Genomic DNA, 15,738 nt, shown 5'->3' with positions numbered 1-15,738 from the left:
AACCATAGTGACCGCATCTAAACGTCAACAGTTGAAATAAAATCAAATGAAAATGCGGCTTGGCGCATTGTAAAAAAATGCGACGCATTTTGACCTTGACACGATTTCAACCCATTTTGACACTTTCTCAAAGCACAAGTTAAACCACATATCTAATACTCAACTTTCCTGACCTTTTTCATACACAAAAAAACTTTACCATAACAAGCTTTAGCGTATCATTCCCTCATTTCATTTCATACAAACTTCCTCAACATAAACTTGGCCAACACGACCATTAGTAGCCAAATATAATCATACCATTTAATTTAACAATTTTTTTTCATACATAACACTTCACTTTTTTTTTTGGACATCAGTTGGGATCACCTAGGAGACTTAACCACACACACGCTCATTTCTCGTAATTTCATAACCCGCCCCAAACTACCGCCCTAGAGGAACCCGGACCAATCCGAGGGCATGGCCGGTAAACCCCTCCACGATGCCCACGCACTAAGTGAAAGGCGACCTGAGTGGATACTTCAGGTCAGGGATAACACTTAACTTAGACTCATATCTTCCAACCACAACTACATCATGAACCAACATATAATTAGAATACAAAAGACAATTTTTTGGGCGAATTCATTCAAGTTGAATACAAATTAAAACCGAATTTAATGGAGAACTTCACTTACTAACTTGCAATCCATTCTAATCCTTGGCGACCTCTTTACGGCTTTACCTTCTCTTCTACCTTTTGGGTCACTGAGCCTAAAATCACATACACTTGCAATCCTCAATATGATATTTAATTGGTTTGGTTTCTCAATCAGTTTTTTTAAGTGAAAGAAAATGGTTGTCTACATCTTATATTCACTAAAAACTCATCACTTATAGAATTGTGTATTTTTATTTTTTTATTTTTAATCTATTACTCCTTTCGTCCCGGATTAAATATCCATCAACAAAATTTTTCAATTTATAATAATTAAGTGAAATGTATACTTTACCATTCATCTAATAAGCTATTGTAACTAATTAACTTTTATAAATAAAGTAAGAAAGAGATGAAATAGTAGTAAAAGTTTTGTTGACTTCTATATATCAAAAGAGTAAAACTTTAGCGATTTTTTAATAGTATTTTGAGTAAGTAACATTTATTTTTTGGACAAATATAAATAGTAATGTTCGATGGTAGGGATAATCATCCAGGTCTTAGGGAGGTCCCAACGGTTCGCCCAGCCCACCCGCCCACACCCGTCTAGCCTAGGCGTCGATGGCACGGAGGCCGCCCAGGTCTCGCCCAGCCCCTCGCCCAACTACTTCTGCTTTGATTTCGTCCATTTTCAGCATATTTGAGGACGGGATTTTCTCCATTTTCGACCGTAAAGCTTTTTTTAATTTTTTTTTTTTGGAGCTTGAAAGCCATGAAAATAGCTGTGAATGTATTAATTTAGCAAGAAAAAGATATGGAAGAAGATGAAATATGAGTAGATGTGAGTGTAAGTGCTAATTTTAGTATTATTTTAGTTTTGGTCCCACAATTTGTGTGGTAAATAGAGTAGTTCTATTACATTTTTTTAATCAAGTTATATTTTAAGTTTAAATTAGATTTGGTTTAATAATTATAATTAATAATTAAAGTTAATAATATTAATTATAGTTATTATTATATAAATAATTGTAATTATTTGATATTATAAAAAAATTAAAAAAGAAAATTAAAAATGGAAGGAGGAGTGTCATTGTTGGGAGTGTTTAGTCATGGGTTTAGTCCTGGGAAGGAAGTGAGATGGAAGTGCTGATGTGGCGCTGAATGGTTGGTTAGTCCTGGAAGAAATTCTGTCATGGTTGGGACCTCTCTGTGAAAGAAAAAAGCCGCCCCACGGAGCAGGCGGGTTGCTTCCTCCGATGGGCTGGTTAAGATATTATTTATGGTTAAACTCTTCACAACTTTTTAATAGGTATAATCCTTACTTTTTTTTGGGATTGAGGAGTATTATAATATAATTTGTCTTTTTAATTTTTTAAATCTTTCAATAAATATTTTTAGGTTTTATACTTTGATATGTAGCATCTATTTCATTAGTTATTGATTTCTTTGAGATTTTAATGAATTTGCAACTAGGGATGGCGCCCGCGGGTAACGGGCACGGGTTCTATATACCCGCGACCCGCCCGTCGGGTTGTTGTTTTGCTCGTTGAGACCCGTTACCCGCCGCGGGTAAAAATACTTCGCCCATGCTCATGACCCGCGGATACCCAAGACCCGCGGGTAATAATAATATACAACTTCGTTAAATTTCTTTTAGAATTTTGAACTATATGTGCAAGTTACATGTGTAAAATGACGTGAAAATCAAGTTTTTTTACTTGTATGTAATACTATATTTTTAATCATTATTGCATTACAAGTAAAATCATTTTAAATTTGATAATTCTATGTATAAACTTGAGGGTAAATTAAAAAAAAAGTCTCATGAATTAGCGGATCGGATTTTACCCGCGACGGGTAGTATGTACCCGCGACCCACCCGCGACCCATTGGCGTGTATAATTTATTACCCGTACCCGTGCCCGCGGGTTGGATTTAATGATTTTACCCGCCCATCACGGTTCGAGTACCCGCGGGTCACAAGATTTTTTCGCCCATTGCCATCCCTATTTGCAACTTCATGTGAGCGAATTTACTAGGCCAACAGCAAGGGAAATGAGAGAGATAAACCAAAATGCTATAATAATAAGTTTGAAGATTGTGATTCTTTTCTCAATTGTATAAAGTTCATTGCATAACATGTACAATAATTAAATAAGACATACAAATAGTTCCTTAAATGTATTACTTCATTACAATATAATTTCATACATAATCTCACGAATTCGGTGATTTTAAACTAGTATGTTTTTGAAATTAATGATTTTTTGAAAAGTAAACAATCAATCTTTGTGATTTTCTTACAAAGTATCACTCAAACAAATTTGATAATGTTCTGTTTAATTTTGATTTTGAAATTGCCACCGTCGTAGGCTAACAAATGCGATACATGATACACAGTCCTCCATACACCATAAACTTACTGTCTCATCTTGATTTCTAAAGTCTTCTTTTTTTAACTTTGACATTAAATATTTTTATTTATGCAACATAATATTGGATGAAATCATAGTAATGAATTGAGTTTTAAATGTATTTTTATTTGAATACTTTTCAAATAATATTATATATTATAATATATTATATATCTATATAGTCATATAAAGCTCTAAAATTATGATGTCATCATTAAGCTAATTACCCTTTAATTTTCATAAGAATGATGTCATAATTTTATATTAATTTAATTAAAAAAATAATACGAAATCTTTTATAAAAAGAAATACTAATTTCTCATAAATCGTAAAATCTTCTACAGAACACCCAAATTTTAAAGCATATTGTACAACTTTTATATAATAATTATATTTTAATTTTCTAAAAAAATTTAAAAGTCATTTTTTATTACTAATAATTATTATTATCATTAAAAATATAAATACTCAACTTTGAGCGAATTTTATTATTATTATATACTTTTAATATAATAATTATAATTATAATTATTATATTATTAATATTCAAATATGGATTCTTTTTATGAAATCAATTACGTTACATATGTATGCGAAAATAAATGTCTCTATATATTTGTAAAAACAACGACAAGTTTCTTAGTCAAACGGGTCATTAAAATAAATAATTTTAACATTTACATATACTTAATACCTAAAACATGTTATTAAATTATTTTATTTAAATAAACCTGTGATTTCACATGTCATCTCACTAGTTATATATTATAAACTAAAATAATTAAACTCTAAGCTTAAAAAAAAAAAAAAAAACTTTAAACAGTAATATAGGAAAAAAAAATTTGTGACGCGTACAAGAGAAAAGGAGATATTTTCGGTGGTACTTAAAAGTCAAAATAGTTGGCTTAGGTTAATTTCGAAATTTCCCTGCAATAATGGAGGAAGCAGCTTCCTATAATTCATTCTTACCAGTTTATCAAACATATATACAGATTTGCTAATTTGATTCAAGTTTATTTTTATTTTATCAAGAAATGGATCCATCATCATCATCACCATGTTTGGTCACTTATTCTTCATCTAAAAGGAAAAGGGATCCAGGTTGTTCTTACGATGACCATCACCTCTGTAAAAGGCCAAAGTATGATGTGCATCTAAATTATTCGTTTGAAGACACCGGCAATAAGTTTGTAAGCCACCTGAAGGCAGACCTGAAACGCAACATTTTTACCATATCTGACCACAACACTCGTCCTATTGGCCAAGATATGAGTTGTGCGCAGTTGCAAGCTATTGAAGAGTCTCATACATATCTCGTTGTAATTTCCACTAATTACTGTCGTTCAGTTGAGTCTCTGGATGAGCTGGTTCTCATTATAGATTCCCTCCCGAAGTTTAAGAACAGGAAAGTTATTCCAGTATTTTTGAATGTCGATCCGTCTGATGTTCGAAATATACGAGGATGTTTTGAGGAAGCCTTCCGATCGCACAAGGCCAACATAGATCCAAATAGAGTTCGCAAATGGAAACAAGCTCTCGAAACTGCAGGTCAAATCATCGGTATACATATAAGAAATGGGTAAGTATTAGTTTGTAAAGTTACAAAACCTATAAACCAAAAGCAATTTTAACGCTAAGGCATATTGTTGGTTGCGTTGCAATTTTTTGTTAGATTATAGGGTATGAAAACAGAATGGGTTCGAAATTGTTAACACTTTCTTAATTAAGTATTCAGACCTTATCAAGCTTTGGGTTCACGAAATCTTAACTAGAGTAATTAGACAAGAATCCTATTTTGTTTCAGGAAAATTTGATAATAATTAATAAAATCTATTTTTTTGAAAAAAAAAATAAAAAAAAAAATTGATAATAAAACCTGTATATTAGAGTGTTTGGATGTTTTTGTATGTTAGATTATGAAAAGAAAACCGAAGTATAAATAAATTCATTACTTTTTTGGTGATTAGGAATGAATTCATTGCTTTTAAGTAAATCACATCTAACTAAAATATTTGTGAGATGGCACTAAAGTCACCAACACAAATTAATGAATTGAGTAGGTGACTATAATGAGAGCACTTGCAGCTTTTAAAGATTACAGAAAATTTTGATACTTAATTTATCTAGCTGTGGATTTTTGGCAGGGATGATGAGGCAGCCTTTTTACACAACATCATTCAAGAACTCAAAAAGATACAAATTCCATTGGAGCTATTTGATGCTGAAAACCCTGTTGGGATTGAACCACGAGCACAAGCTATAATTTCAGCATTGAGGTTAGGTGACCATGATTTTCACAATATTGTGGCGGTTTTTGGAATCAGCGGTTCCGGTAAAACAACTATTGTCCAAGCTGTGTATGATAGAATTGTTGCAGAATTCGACTGTAGTTGTTTTATTAAGAATATCCATTTTTACAAAAACAAGGGTCCATATTGGGAGGTTAAATTGCAGCGAGATGTCCTTCGTGGTCTAACCGGAAATGATCCAACTCACGGAAACGTTGGAGCCCCAGAGATAAGAAGGTTAATAGACGGTCGAAAGACACTTTTGGTGCTTGATGATGTTGATAAGTTGGATGACTTGAAAGCAGTAGGTTTAAATTCTGCCTCATTAAGTTGTGGATCTGAAAGCAGAGTAATTGTGACAACCAGAAATAAAGGGTCTCTTGTTAACGTGCCACACACTCTTTATGATATGGAATTGTTGGATAAGGAGGAATCTTTTGAACTCTTTGTCGGATATGCATATCCAGGTGAAGACGAACCTGTCGATGAGGAGTTTGTATACGAAATAGTCGATCACGCTGGAGGGCTTCCGCTGGTCCTTGAGGTGTGGGGTCTCCATTTTAAAGCTCATAAAAAGGAAGAATGGCCAAACCTATTGAAGACGATGAGAAGAATTCCTCATGAAGATATTCAACAGAAGCTTCAAGTGAGCTATGATTCACTTCCTGATGAAACCAAGAGTTTCTTTCTGGATATCGTTTTTTTCTTTGATGGATGGAACTGGGAATCACCGTCATATGAGGACACATATATGGAAATGACTGATGATAGGTTTAGTTATCAGCATTCAATGTGCAGAATATTGCATGACGAAGATGAATTATTTTTCCCAGAGATTAAAATCAAACCCCTTGTTGATAGAGGTCTGGTTAAAATAGATTGTGGTCCTTACAATGACGATGCAAAATTATCAAGAGTGGTGATACATGAAGTGATTAGGGAAATGGGGAAAGAAGTGGTGCACCAAGAAAATAAGAAAGAGCCTGGAAAACGTACACGATTGGTGGATGAAAGAGACGTGCTTCATGTGTTTGAAAATAATTCGGTACGTACACTATATATATATCTATCGAAATGATATCTGCCTTCATAAATTGTTTCCACCAAAACTTTTACTTTATGTAATTAGGTGTTAGAAATAGAAATAGATATAAACTTGATTTTTTTTACTTGCTATTCATTTACCAGGGAACAAATTCTGTTGAAAGCATCAGTTTGAACCTATACGACATGACTCGAGAAGAATCTCTTACAAACGTAGTAGGTGCATTAAACAAGATGAACAATTTGAGGTTCATTAAGTTAGTTGGTGTCGAGGACTGCTTTTATTTTTCTTCCCATGATGACGTGTCTTTATGTTTCAAACATTTGAAATATTTGGAATGGGAAGGTTTCCCATGGAGAAGTATCAACAACCACCTTGATATGCCTAATGTCATGGTTATTGTGCTCAACAACAGCAAATTGGAAATACTCTGGGATGGAATTAAGGTATGAACATGTATTTTTTTTTGGATTTATCATCATATTATAATAATATATTTGTTTTTGTGTATCTAGAATCTTAATCTTAAGAAGCTCAAGATTCTGGACGTTTATCATTCAGAGTCATTAACCATGACCGGAAGTTTCATTGGACTCGAGAACCTTGAGGAACTTCACTTCAAAAGATGCTCGAATTTGAAAGAGGTGGATAGCTCTATTATTTGTCTCGGGAAACTTCATACATTGAACGTTTTCTCTTGCGATAACATAAAGTCAATTCCAAATCTTCCGCCAAGTATCAAACTAATTGTAGCGAGAGGTTGTACAAACCTAGTGAATCTTCCTTCAAACATGTCCGAGTTACAATCTCTAACGATACTCAATCTTGGTCATTGCTCGAATCTTGGATCTGAAGGTCTTATGAGGGTTACAGGAGGACTCAGGAAGCTACAATGTCTATACATGATGCGCTCCAACGTGTCTCAAGTGTCCAGTGAAATTGGCAACTTTGAGTCACTACAAAAGTTGTACCTTAGTGGTAACAACTTATCTAGCCTACCAGATAGCCTGAGTAACCTCTCGCAACTGGTTCACCTTGATATAAGTTTTTGTCATGACTTACGGACTCTTCCACTTCTTCCATCAAAGTTGACATCGATTAATGCAATTTACTGTTCGTCACTGGATGTTATGCCATTTGATTCGATGCGAAAGGCTAACGTTTTTCGTTCTAAATTGTTCGAGGTAAGTAATTAAGTATTCCTGCCCTTATTTTTCATTCTAAATATTTGATGGATAATAATAATATATTGTGAATAATGGCCCTTTCATTAAGTATTTAACCATGTTTATAAAACCCACATGAACTCTACAGGAATCATTCATCGCTAAACCATTGTGGATAGATTTGACTGATACGATGGTTCCTGAAGTCTTTCAATATGAAGGAGACAGAGGACAAGTTTTATCTTTTGTTGCACCCGAAAGGAAAATCTACGGTGCCATTTTATATGTAAGCAGATTTTACCATTTGAATTATTTAGGACTGCGTAATAGAACGAAAGAAACAAGCTATGAGATTCCCAAAGAATATTACATTGCCGGGGAAGTCATAATAATCTGCTTACTTAATGAGACAACACTTGTGGTGGAAGCCGGTGATACTGTGGAAGTTATAGGTGATGGCATTAATCAAAGTTATGGGTTAAGATTTATTTATGAAGGTGATGTAGTAGATTCAACAACATTAGCTATTCAAAATACTATTAATGTTATGTTACTCATCATGAAAACACATCCCCAGTCCCAGTCCCATCGGAGATGAATGAAGAAGCCGATACTATTGCTGATGAGTTTGGTTTCTTCTCCGTGCTGTCCACAAATCTAGAAAACTCATCTCCTGTCTATCATGTTTTTTTCTCCTAGAATATCAGCAAGCATCGATTGGATCATGTTTTATAGTATTAAAGAAGTGGCCAGTGTAATATAGTACAGAGTAGTAGTTAATATTTGTAAACAATGTGTGCAGCTTAAGTTTCTAGTGGGTAATAAACTAGTTATTGTACGTTGATCGATAGTAATGTTATATATTTTTTATACATAAGTTTGTTACTCCGTACATAATTAAGGAACTGTTTTGGTGGCTCAAACCTACGACTTTTAGAACCGGAAACTAACTCATGTTTTGTGCATTCGTACATACATATACTGATATACATGAAGACTAATATACATCATATTATATGTTTGGTGGCTCAAAGCATCACGTGTCAGCTTCAGTTGTCACTTTCTTACCAATTCTTACATACACCAATTCATACATACATATACATGAAGACCAATTTTTTCAGCCAATAATTGTAGTAACACAGCTTTTCCCTGCATCTCAGGCTCATTCTATAAAGCATGCTTCATTTTTTAACCTTCGCCATTATTTTTCCATCACAATCACATCCAACATACTACATTCACGATCAGACTTAGACGTGATAGGTTTCGAGGTAACAAAATGGGTAGGTTGTGTAGCAAATCAAAACGGGTAATTTTTGGTATTGGTCAGGTTGACCAGAAAAACATATATATTGTAGTTTCTATTCGTTAATGAACACTAAATCCAAACTGTTTTCTTATTAGTTATATGTTTCAACACTACCCATTTGACCCGTTAGAGGTCAAACGTCACCTGAATTAACCACATGAGTAAAAAATTTCACCAACACTAGCGAAGGATATGCATATAAACTTAATAAAAAAAATAAAGGTAAATTTTACTGTAGCTTGGTCGAACTTAACCACATGAGTAAAAAATTCCACCAACACACACCAAGAAGATGAAAGTGAAGATAGAAAGTTACTGTTAGTATTTCCAAATATCCTACAAGATGTGGGTTTGCTATTGAAGTTCAAGTAACCACTTCATACAGCGAAAGTGTGTTCTCGTAATTCGGTTAGTAAGTCCAGATATTTACTTGTTAACTTGTCAGGAAACTTAACCCAATTAGAGACACTCGATTGTTTACTCCACATTTGGTTGCAAAAAATAGTGTGGTCAGAACTTCAGTCTACATGGAAAAGGTACAACATTGTTAACCCAATAAACAGGTCATAAATTATCATTCAAGGAAAAAACTAACCAATAAAATCATTATAAACAAATTGAATACTCACAGTGATGGAAAACCTTGTTTCTAACGAGCTGCTTACGAAAGAGCCTTCGTTGGCTAAGTGACTGAAAAACCTGTAGAGAAGCCTCACAGTGCTGGCAGAGATGGTTGACTTCAGCCAGATTTGACTGTACACAGGTATCAATATATTGAGCTGACACCCTTGCTTGAACCAATTGAATGTCTGTGTGAACAGCATACTTGGCACACGGGTCAGGTTGGGTTGGTTTGGGTAACGGGTCAAAACGGGGGTTGACCCGTTTTGGGTCATAAATCACGGGTCAAACCGGTCAGATTTTTTAAATCGCCTCCAAATGGATCAGGTTGGGTCGGGGTGGGTAATGGTCTTAAATGGGTCATAGGGGTCCAAACAGGTTATAAACTTTTACATTTATAATTACGTTTTTTATATCCAACCTAATTTTTCATACATATAAAATGATATAACCATGATAAATAGTATCAATTAATATACATAATAAATGATATAACCATGAGTGCTTTCATAAATTATTCACGAATCATATTAGTTTTGATCTTTATACTCAACCTATTTGACCCATTCACAAGACCTATTAGACATGTATCTATTTTTAGAGCTTCGGGAATTGATACCCATTTGACCCGTTTCTTTATATTTTGTATAGGACACAATAGGTTGGAGGGTAACCTATTCGGAATATTTTTTTTAATTTTTGATTTACATTGCCAGCCTATTTTTTCTAAAGACCCAATTGACCCGAAAGCTTGACCAATTAACAAAAATTTGAGTTTATGGTTTTAATTCACATTTTTAACCTTTCATACATGACACAATGTTTTTGATAAATTTACTGCTGCAATGTTACTTGCAGATCACAGATGTTAAGTTTGACATGTCACCATAGGGTGTGCAAGCAGAACTTACGAAAGCTCATGCCATTGTGAAGAAACAAATGTTGTTAACAGATAAAGACTGCAGGCCAACAGTGCTGAGTGCAGCATAAACAGTTGACTATCCTTGGTCCAACAAAACTATGCATCAGCACAACAGAATGAAGGTAAAGTTAGAGTAAAAACTTATGTGAAAGATAGAACTGTCTGTTGTATTAACCTGTCTAAAGCTACAATGAACCTCCATCATGAAAAAGCTCAAATCAAACATATGTTCATATACTTTCAGATCATCAATTAGAACACGTATTGCAGAAATAGTTTTAGCAACAAAGGCTCCCACCATTCGCCCGAGGTCTGAACCTCGGGGATAAAACATGTCTCAGGATATATGTGTCGTTGAAGAAGGGAGCACACCCTCCATGCAAAAGAATCGGAAAACCAAGGTCTAAGTGCAATCGGGTGAATCCATGAAATATGTATCCCATCCGCTAACCATATATATTTATATTTATATTCATATCTAATTTATTTAGTTCACCGTATACATTACAGGGTGAATCAGATCATCAGGTGACAGTTGTCATGCATATAACAAAATAAACAAAGCTTAAAGAGATATATGTATAAGTAGAAGTATATTTGAAGCTTTAGAAATGAAACATTGGATAAAATGCTTCATAACAATGAGAAAAATACGGAGTACTTCATAACATAACAGTACGAAAAAATTTCTTTGAAAATTAAATTGCTCCGTATAATATACGAAGCTGTAAAATTGTTGACGTATATACTTCCTCTGTGTTCTCATTTTAGTACGTTTGTTATTTCAACAATGAGCATCAAATATTTCAAAGATTTATTCAGTCGATTTCTGATCAAATTATTGTCGGTTAACAAACATCGAGCATTTTGAAGACTTGTGCATAAGAGTTTTCAATGCCCATTCCCAATGTTGTACAACTTGATGTTCACTCATCTCCCGAGCCGAATCTTTTAGAACTACCGGTCTCCCTGCCCCCCCATTTTACTGCTTCCCTCGATACATCCTCATAGCCTTCCTTTAGGTGGTCCTGCCCAAATGCATTCAAACAGAACAATTTCATCGACTCCATTTCATCCAACAGTCGAGGCTTATACTTATCATCCGGTTCAAGCTGCTCAACTACAGAGTCATCTCTTGTTGTCACAATTATTCTACTTCCACGGCCAAATAATTCACGACTACTCATACCTAATACCTCCAACTGCTCATCATTATCAACATCATCAAGAACCAAAAGAACCTTTTCATTCTTTATCATCCTTTCTATCATTCTAATCCCCTGATGAGTGCTATCTATGCGTATTTGACTCTCTTCATTTTGCATTAGACACGATAGAAGCTTATTCTGCAAATTAATCTTCCCATTTGTCACTTCAAATATGGTATTTACATCAAAAAGAAAACAGCAGTACTCTGCTTTAAAATCCAACAAAAGGCTGTCATATGTAGCTTTTGCAATTGTGGTCTTACCTATTCCAGTAGGCCCAAAAATTACAATAACACGAAGATCAACATCATCACCAGAACCTGGGTTTAGCAGTGAACTCACTTCTTGTACCTGAGACGTAATGCCTACAACAGGGTTCGTTGGGTCTGTTACATCTAAATCTGCTTGTTGTTTATGTATGATACGTTTGATACGTTCAACAATTTGGTCAACCAGCGACCTTTCATTCCTGCAAATTTCAAATAATTTAATTCCTCATATTCTGTTTTAGTAAATTTCTACAAAATAAATAAAGATCAATTTAAAATGAAAATTTACCCATTGGCATCATCTTGGAGGTGCAATCCAGGAAGCATTCCAGCCTCTCGTAAAGCATCCCTCCATTTATGAACTGTATATTTATCAAATTTATTTTCATGAATAGTGAAGGGTACATTATAAGAACCTTGCAGGGTAGCAACATCAGATTGGTTGACATCTAGATATACAGGAAAAAGGATGTGCTGATTATTGGTGCGCACACAATGTATCATCTCGGAAAGTTCGTTAAGGCACCATTTGGAATCTGCATAGTTGGTGGAGAATAAAACTATGAAGATTTCAGATTCATTGATGGCTGACAAAAGCTGCGGAGCGATAGATTCACCTCTTGGGAGAGAACTATCATGGAATATACCGAATTTGTTGCGTCTCAGAGCTTCGTAAAGGTGGCTTGTGAAAGTTTTTCGAGTATCCTCACCTCTGAAACTAAGGAACGCGTCATAACGAAATGTTTGCCGTTTGAGTACCATGGAATTAAGACAAAAAAATATCGCAGTCAGTCTATTTATATTAGTTTGTGAAGGATCTGATAATGAGAGCAGGGTAAGAGTTTATTCTAAATAGTGCTAACCTTGGAATTACTTTAATAAAGGAAAGTGAGAGGAAATTGACGTTGATGTTTTTCTGAAGTTTAGTTCCTTTGGAAATTACCGGGAAAGAGATGCTTTTTGGTCTATAGCATTTTTCTTTTAAAGTTGGAAATTACAAAAGGAAAAAAGATATATTTTTGGTGCAATTACTTAAAAGTCAATATAGTTGACGTTGGCTAATTTATGATATTTCCCTACAATAATGAAGGAAGCAAAGCCATATACTTCGATTCAAGTTTCTTTAAGTATCAAAAAATGTACCTATCATCATCGTCATCATGTTTGGTCGCTGTTTCTTCTTCTAAAAGGAAAAGGATTTCAAGTTCTTCATACGATGAACATCAGCTCTGTAAAAGGCCAAAAAATGATGTGTTTCTGAATTATTCGTTTGAAGATACTGGTAGACACTTTGTAAGCCACCTGAAGGCAGCCCTGAGAAGTAGCTGTTTTACCATATCTGACCACAACACTCTTCCTCTTGATGAGTTGGTTCCCATTATGGATTCTCTCTCCAAGTTTAACAATAGGAAACTTTTTCCTGTATTTTTGAATGTTGATCCGTCCAATGTTCGAAATCTAGGAGGCTTTTTAGAGGAAGCTTTCCGAATGCACGATGCCAACATGGATCCAGAGAGAGTTCGCAAATGGAAACTAGCCCTAAAAGATGCAGGTCAAAGGTCCAGTCAACCTTTAAAAAATGGGTAAGCTAGCTAGCTAGTATTCATCTTATTTAATTTGTACAAGTAAAAATAAAGAACAATTAAATTGGAGATCAAATGCATATTGTTGATTTGGTTAAGATTTAATGTATTATCTATGAATTTTGACAGGGATGAGGCAGACTTCATACAGAAAATTGTTCAACAACTTAAAAAGATTAAAATTCCATTGTAGATATCTGATGCTGAACACCCTATAGGGATTGAACCGCGGGCACAAGCTATAATTTCAGCATTAAGGTTAGGTGACCTTGATTTTCACAATATAGTGGCGGTTATCGGAATCAACGGGTTTGATAGAATTATTGCAGAATTCGACTACTATTGTTTTATTAAGAATATCCATTTTTACAAAAACAAGGGTCCATTTTGGGAGGTTAAATTGCAGCAGGAGGTCCTTCGTGGTTTAACCGGAAATCATCCGAGTCACGGAAATGTTGGAGCCCCTGAGAAAAGAAGATTAATAGATAGTCAAATGGCTTTACCTTTACCTTTTCCCATACTTGAATCTATAAAAAGAATCAACAATAATAGAGTAATCTAACGCCTAGTGAGAATAGTAATCATATATATACACATAAATCATACATATACCCCTTAAGATACCAAGCAAATAGTCATGTAATGCCACCACGAACATGCATATTTGACCAATTTGCACTTGACATCCATATAACCAACCTAGGGTTTAACTCATAAACCCCAAATTTCTAAGATTTTGGCTAAACATGACACTTACAAGTGCCTTTCATCAACATCAATACATTACACAAGAGACTCACCAAGTCTAGGTTATTAAACATCTCCTAGACCTAAGACATTACATTTTAACAAACATTCAAGTTCTAGTAAGCACCAAATATAGCAAATTACTAGTTTAAGATAAACTAGTAACCATTTCACTTAATTATTTAGCCAAAATCCAATTTCTAGCCAAAAACTCTTTCAAAAGGTTGCATACACCCAAACTAGACAAAATAAACCCCAATTCTTAAGATAAAGGAGTTTATTGACTCCACCAAACCAAAAACCCTAACACAAAATTCAAGAATCAAACAAGAAATTCGAATTAGGGTTTACCTCAAGTACCAAAGTAAAGCCTAGTAGTTGGAGTCACAACGATGAACACCAAAATGGGTTGAAACTGACACCTTATTTTTCAATCCAAGCTTTCTCTCACTACAAAATCTCTCTCTAGGTTGAATATGCTCTCAAAAAATGTTCTAGACCTGAAATGCATGTTCCAGATCTGATCTAATATGGGGCTAAAAACCCGTCTTTTCTGTTTTTTAAACCTTAAGTACCTAAATTAACAAAACTGCCAAACTTCATATTTGTTGCGCGGCGCGCAACAAATCTGCGGCGCGCAGCGGTGCTGCGAGAAGTGGGATGTCACAACTCTCCCCCAGTTGAACCGGATTGTGTTCTTGTGATCCAAGCTTGGTAGCAAGAAGGAAGATATTTCATCACAAAGTCCTCCGATTCCCAAGTAAACTCCAAACCCTTTATTGCACCTTATAGTTTCTTATTTTGTTATTACTTATCTCCTTCACCATTTCATCCAAGATCACCATCAGTTCTCCCACATACTCCGACTCATTATTAAGAGTAATTTCCTCCAATGTCACCCACATCGAGTCATCCGCAAGACACTTGCGAAGATGGAAAACATGAAATGCGTTATGAATCTCCGCAAGCTCCTCGGGTAACTCCAACCGATACGCCACCTCACCAACTCGAGCAAGATTTTTAGATGGCCCGATGAACCGAGGACCAAGCTTTCCTCTTTTCCGGAACCGTATTACACCCTTCCATGGCGAGACTTTAAGCATCACCATATCAACTTCTTAAAACTCAATTGATCTTCTTCGCTTATCCGCATACGACTTTTGCCTATCTTGGGTTGGGCTGCATTTAATCGTGCATGGATCGCAAATATCACTTCAGTTATATCAGGATTGGCATGTGACCGCAAGTAGTCAAAATTCATTTAATCGTGCACGGATCGCAAATATCACTTCAGTTTTAAGCTACGTCTAAACATGAGCGAAATTGGTAACTTTGAGTTTTCTAGCCTACCAGACAGCCTGAGCAACCTCTCGCCACTGGTTTACCTTGACATAAATGGTTGGCATCAATTACTGTCTCTTCCACTTTTTCCATCAACGTATACATGGATTAACGCATGTGATTGTTCGTCGCTGGATGTTATTGAAAGGACCCGTTCATATACATTATAAACGACTCACAAT

At 34.9% G+C, this 15,738-nt stretch overlaps 2 protein-coding genes across 3 annotated transcripts in view; one reads left to right on the top strand and one right to left on the bottom strand.

Moving 5' to 3' along the window:
- The first annotated feature begins 3,989 nt into the window (after nucleotides 1-3,989).
- The window catches only part of LOC139886627 (TMV resistance protein N-like), a 104,218-nt gene continuing 92,469 nt past the window's right edge, over nucleotides 3,990-15,738 (top strand). The window contains exons 1-5 of one of the 2 annotated variants that reach the window (XM_071870551.1): nucleotides 3,990-4,633; nucleotides 5,199-6,387; nucleotides 6,531-6,833; nucleotides 6,903-7,571; nucleotides 7,702-8,430. In XM_071870551.1, coding sequence (XP_071726652.1) covers nucleotides 4,089-4,633; nucleotides 5,199-6,387; nucleotides 6,531-6,833; nucleotides 6,903-7,571; nucleotides 7,702-8,151 — 3,156 coding nt within the window. In that variant the 5' untranslated portion in view covers nucleotides 3,990-4,088 and the 3' untranslated portion in view covers nucleotides 8,152-8,430. Of the gene's footprint in view, nucleotides 4,634-5,198; nucleotides 6,388-6,530; nucleotides 6,834-6,902; nucleotides 7,572-7,701; nucleotides 8,431-15,738 lie in introns of those variants that run through there. The other variant, XM_071870550.1, reaches the window with a different exon arrangement.
- On the bottom strand, nucleotides 11,065-12,689 carry LOC139875758 (disease resistance protein RUN1-like). Its single transcript, XM_071863062.1, has 2 exons — nucleotides 12,175-12,689; nucleotides 11,065-12,085 (listed from the first exon to the last, which is right to left on the bottom strand). The coding sequence occupies exons 1-2, from the start codon at nucleotides 12,645-12,647 to the stop codon at nucleotides 11,335-11,337; spliced, it is 1,224 nt and encodes a 407-aa protein (XP_071719163.1). The 5' UTR covers nucleotides 12,648-12,689; the 3' UTR covers nucleotides 11,065-11,334.

Source organism: Rutidosis leptorrhynchoides, chromosome 1, assembly GCF_046630445.1.
Source record: "Rutidosis leptorrhynchoides isolate AG116_Rl617_1_P2 chromosome 1, CSIRO_AGI_Rlap_v1, whole genome shotgun sequence".
NCBI lineage: Eukaryota > Viridiplantae > Streptophyta > Magnoliopsida > Asterales > Asteraceae > Rutidosis > Rutidosis leptorrhynchoides.
Note: the sequence above shows the minus strand (reverse complement) of the source record. Positions and strands in the feature narration are given on the sequence as shown.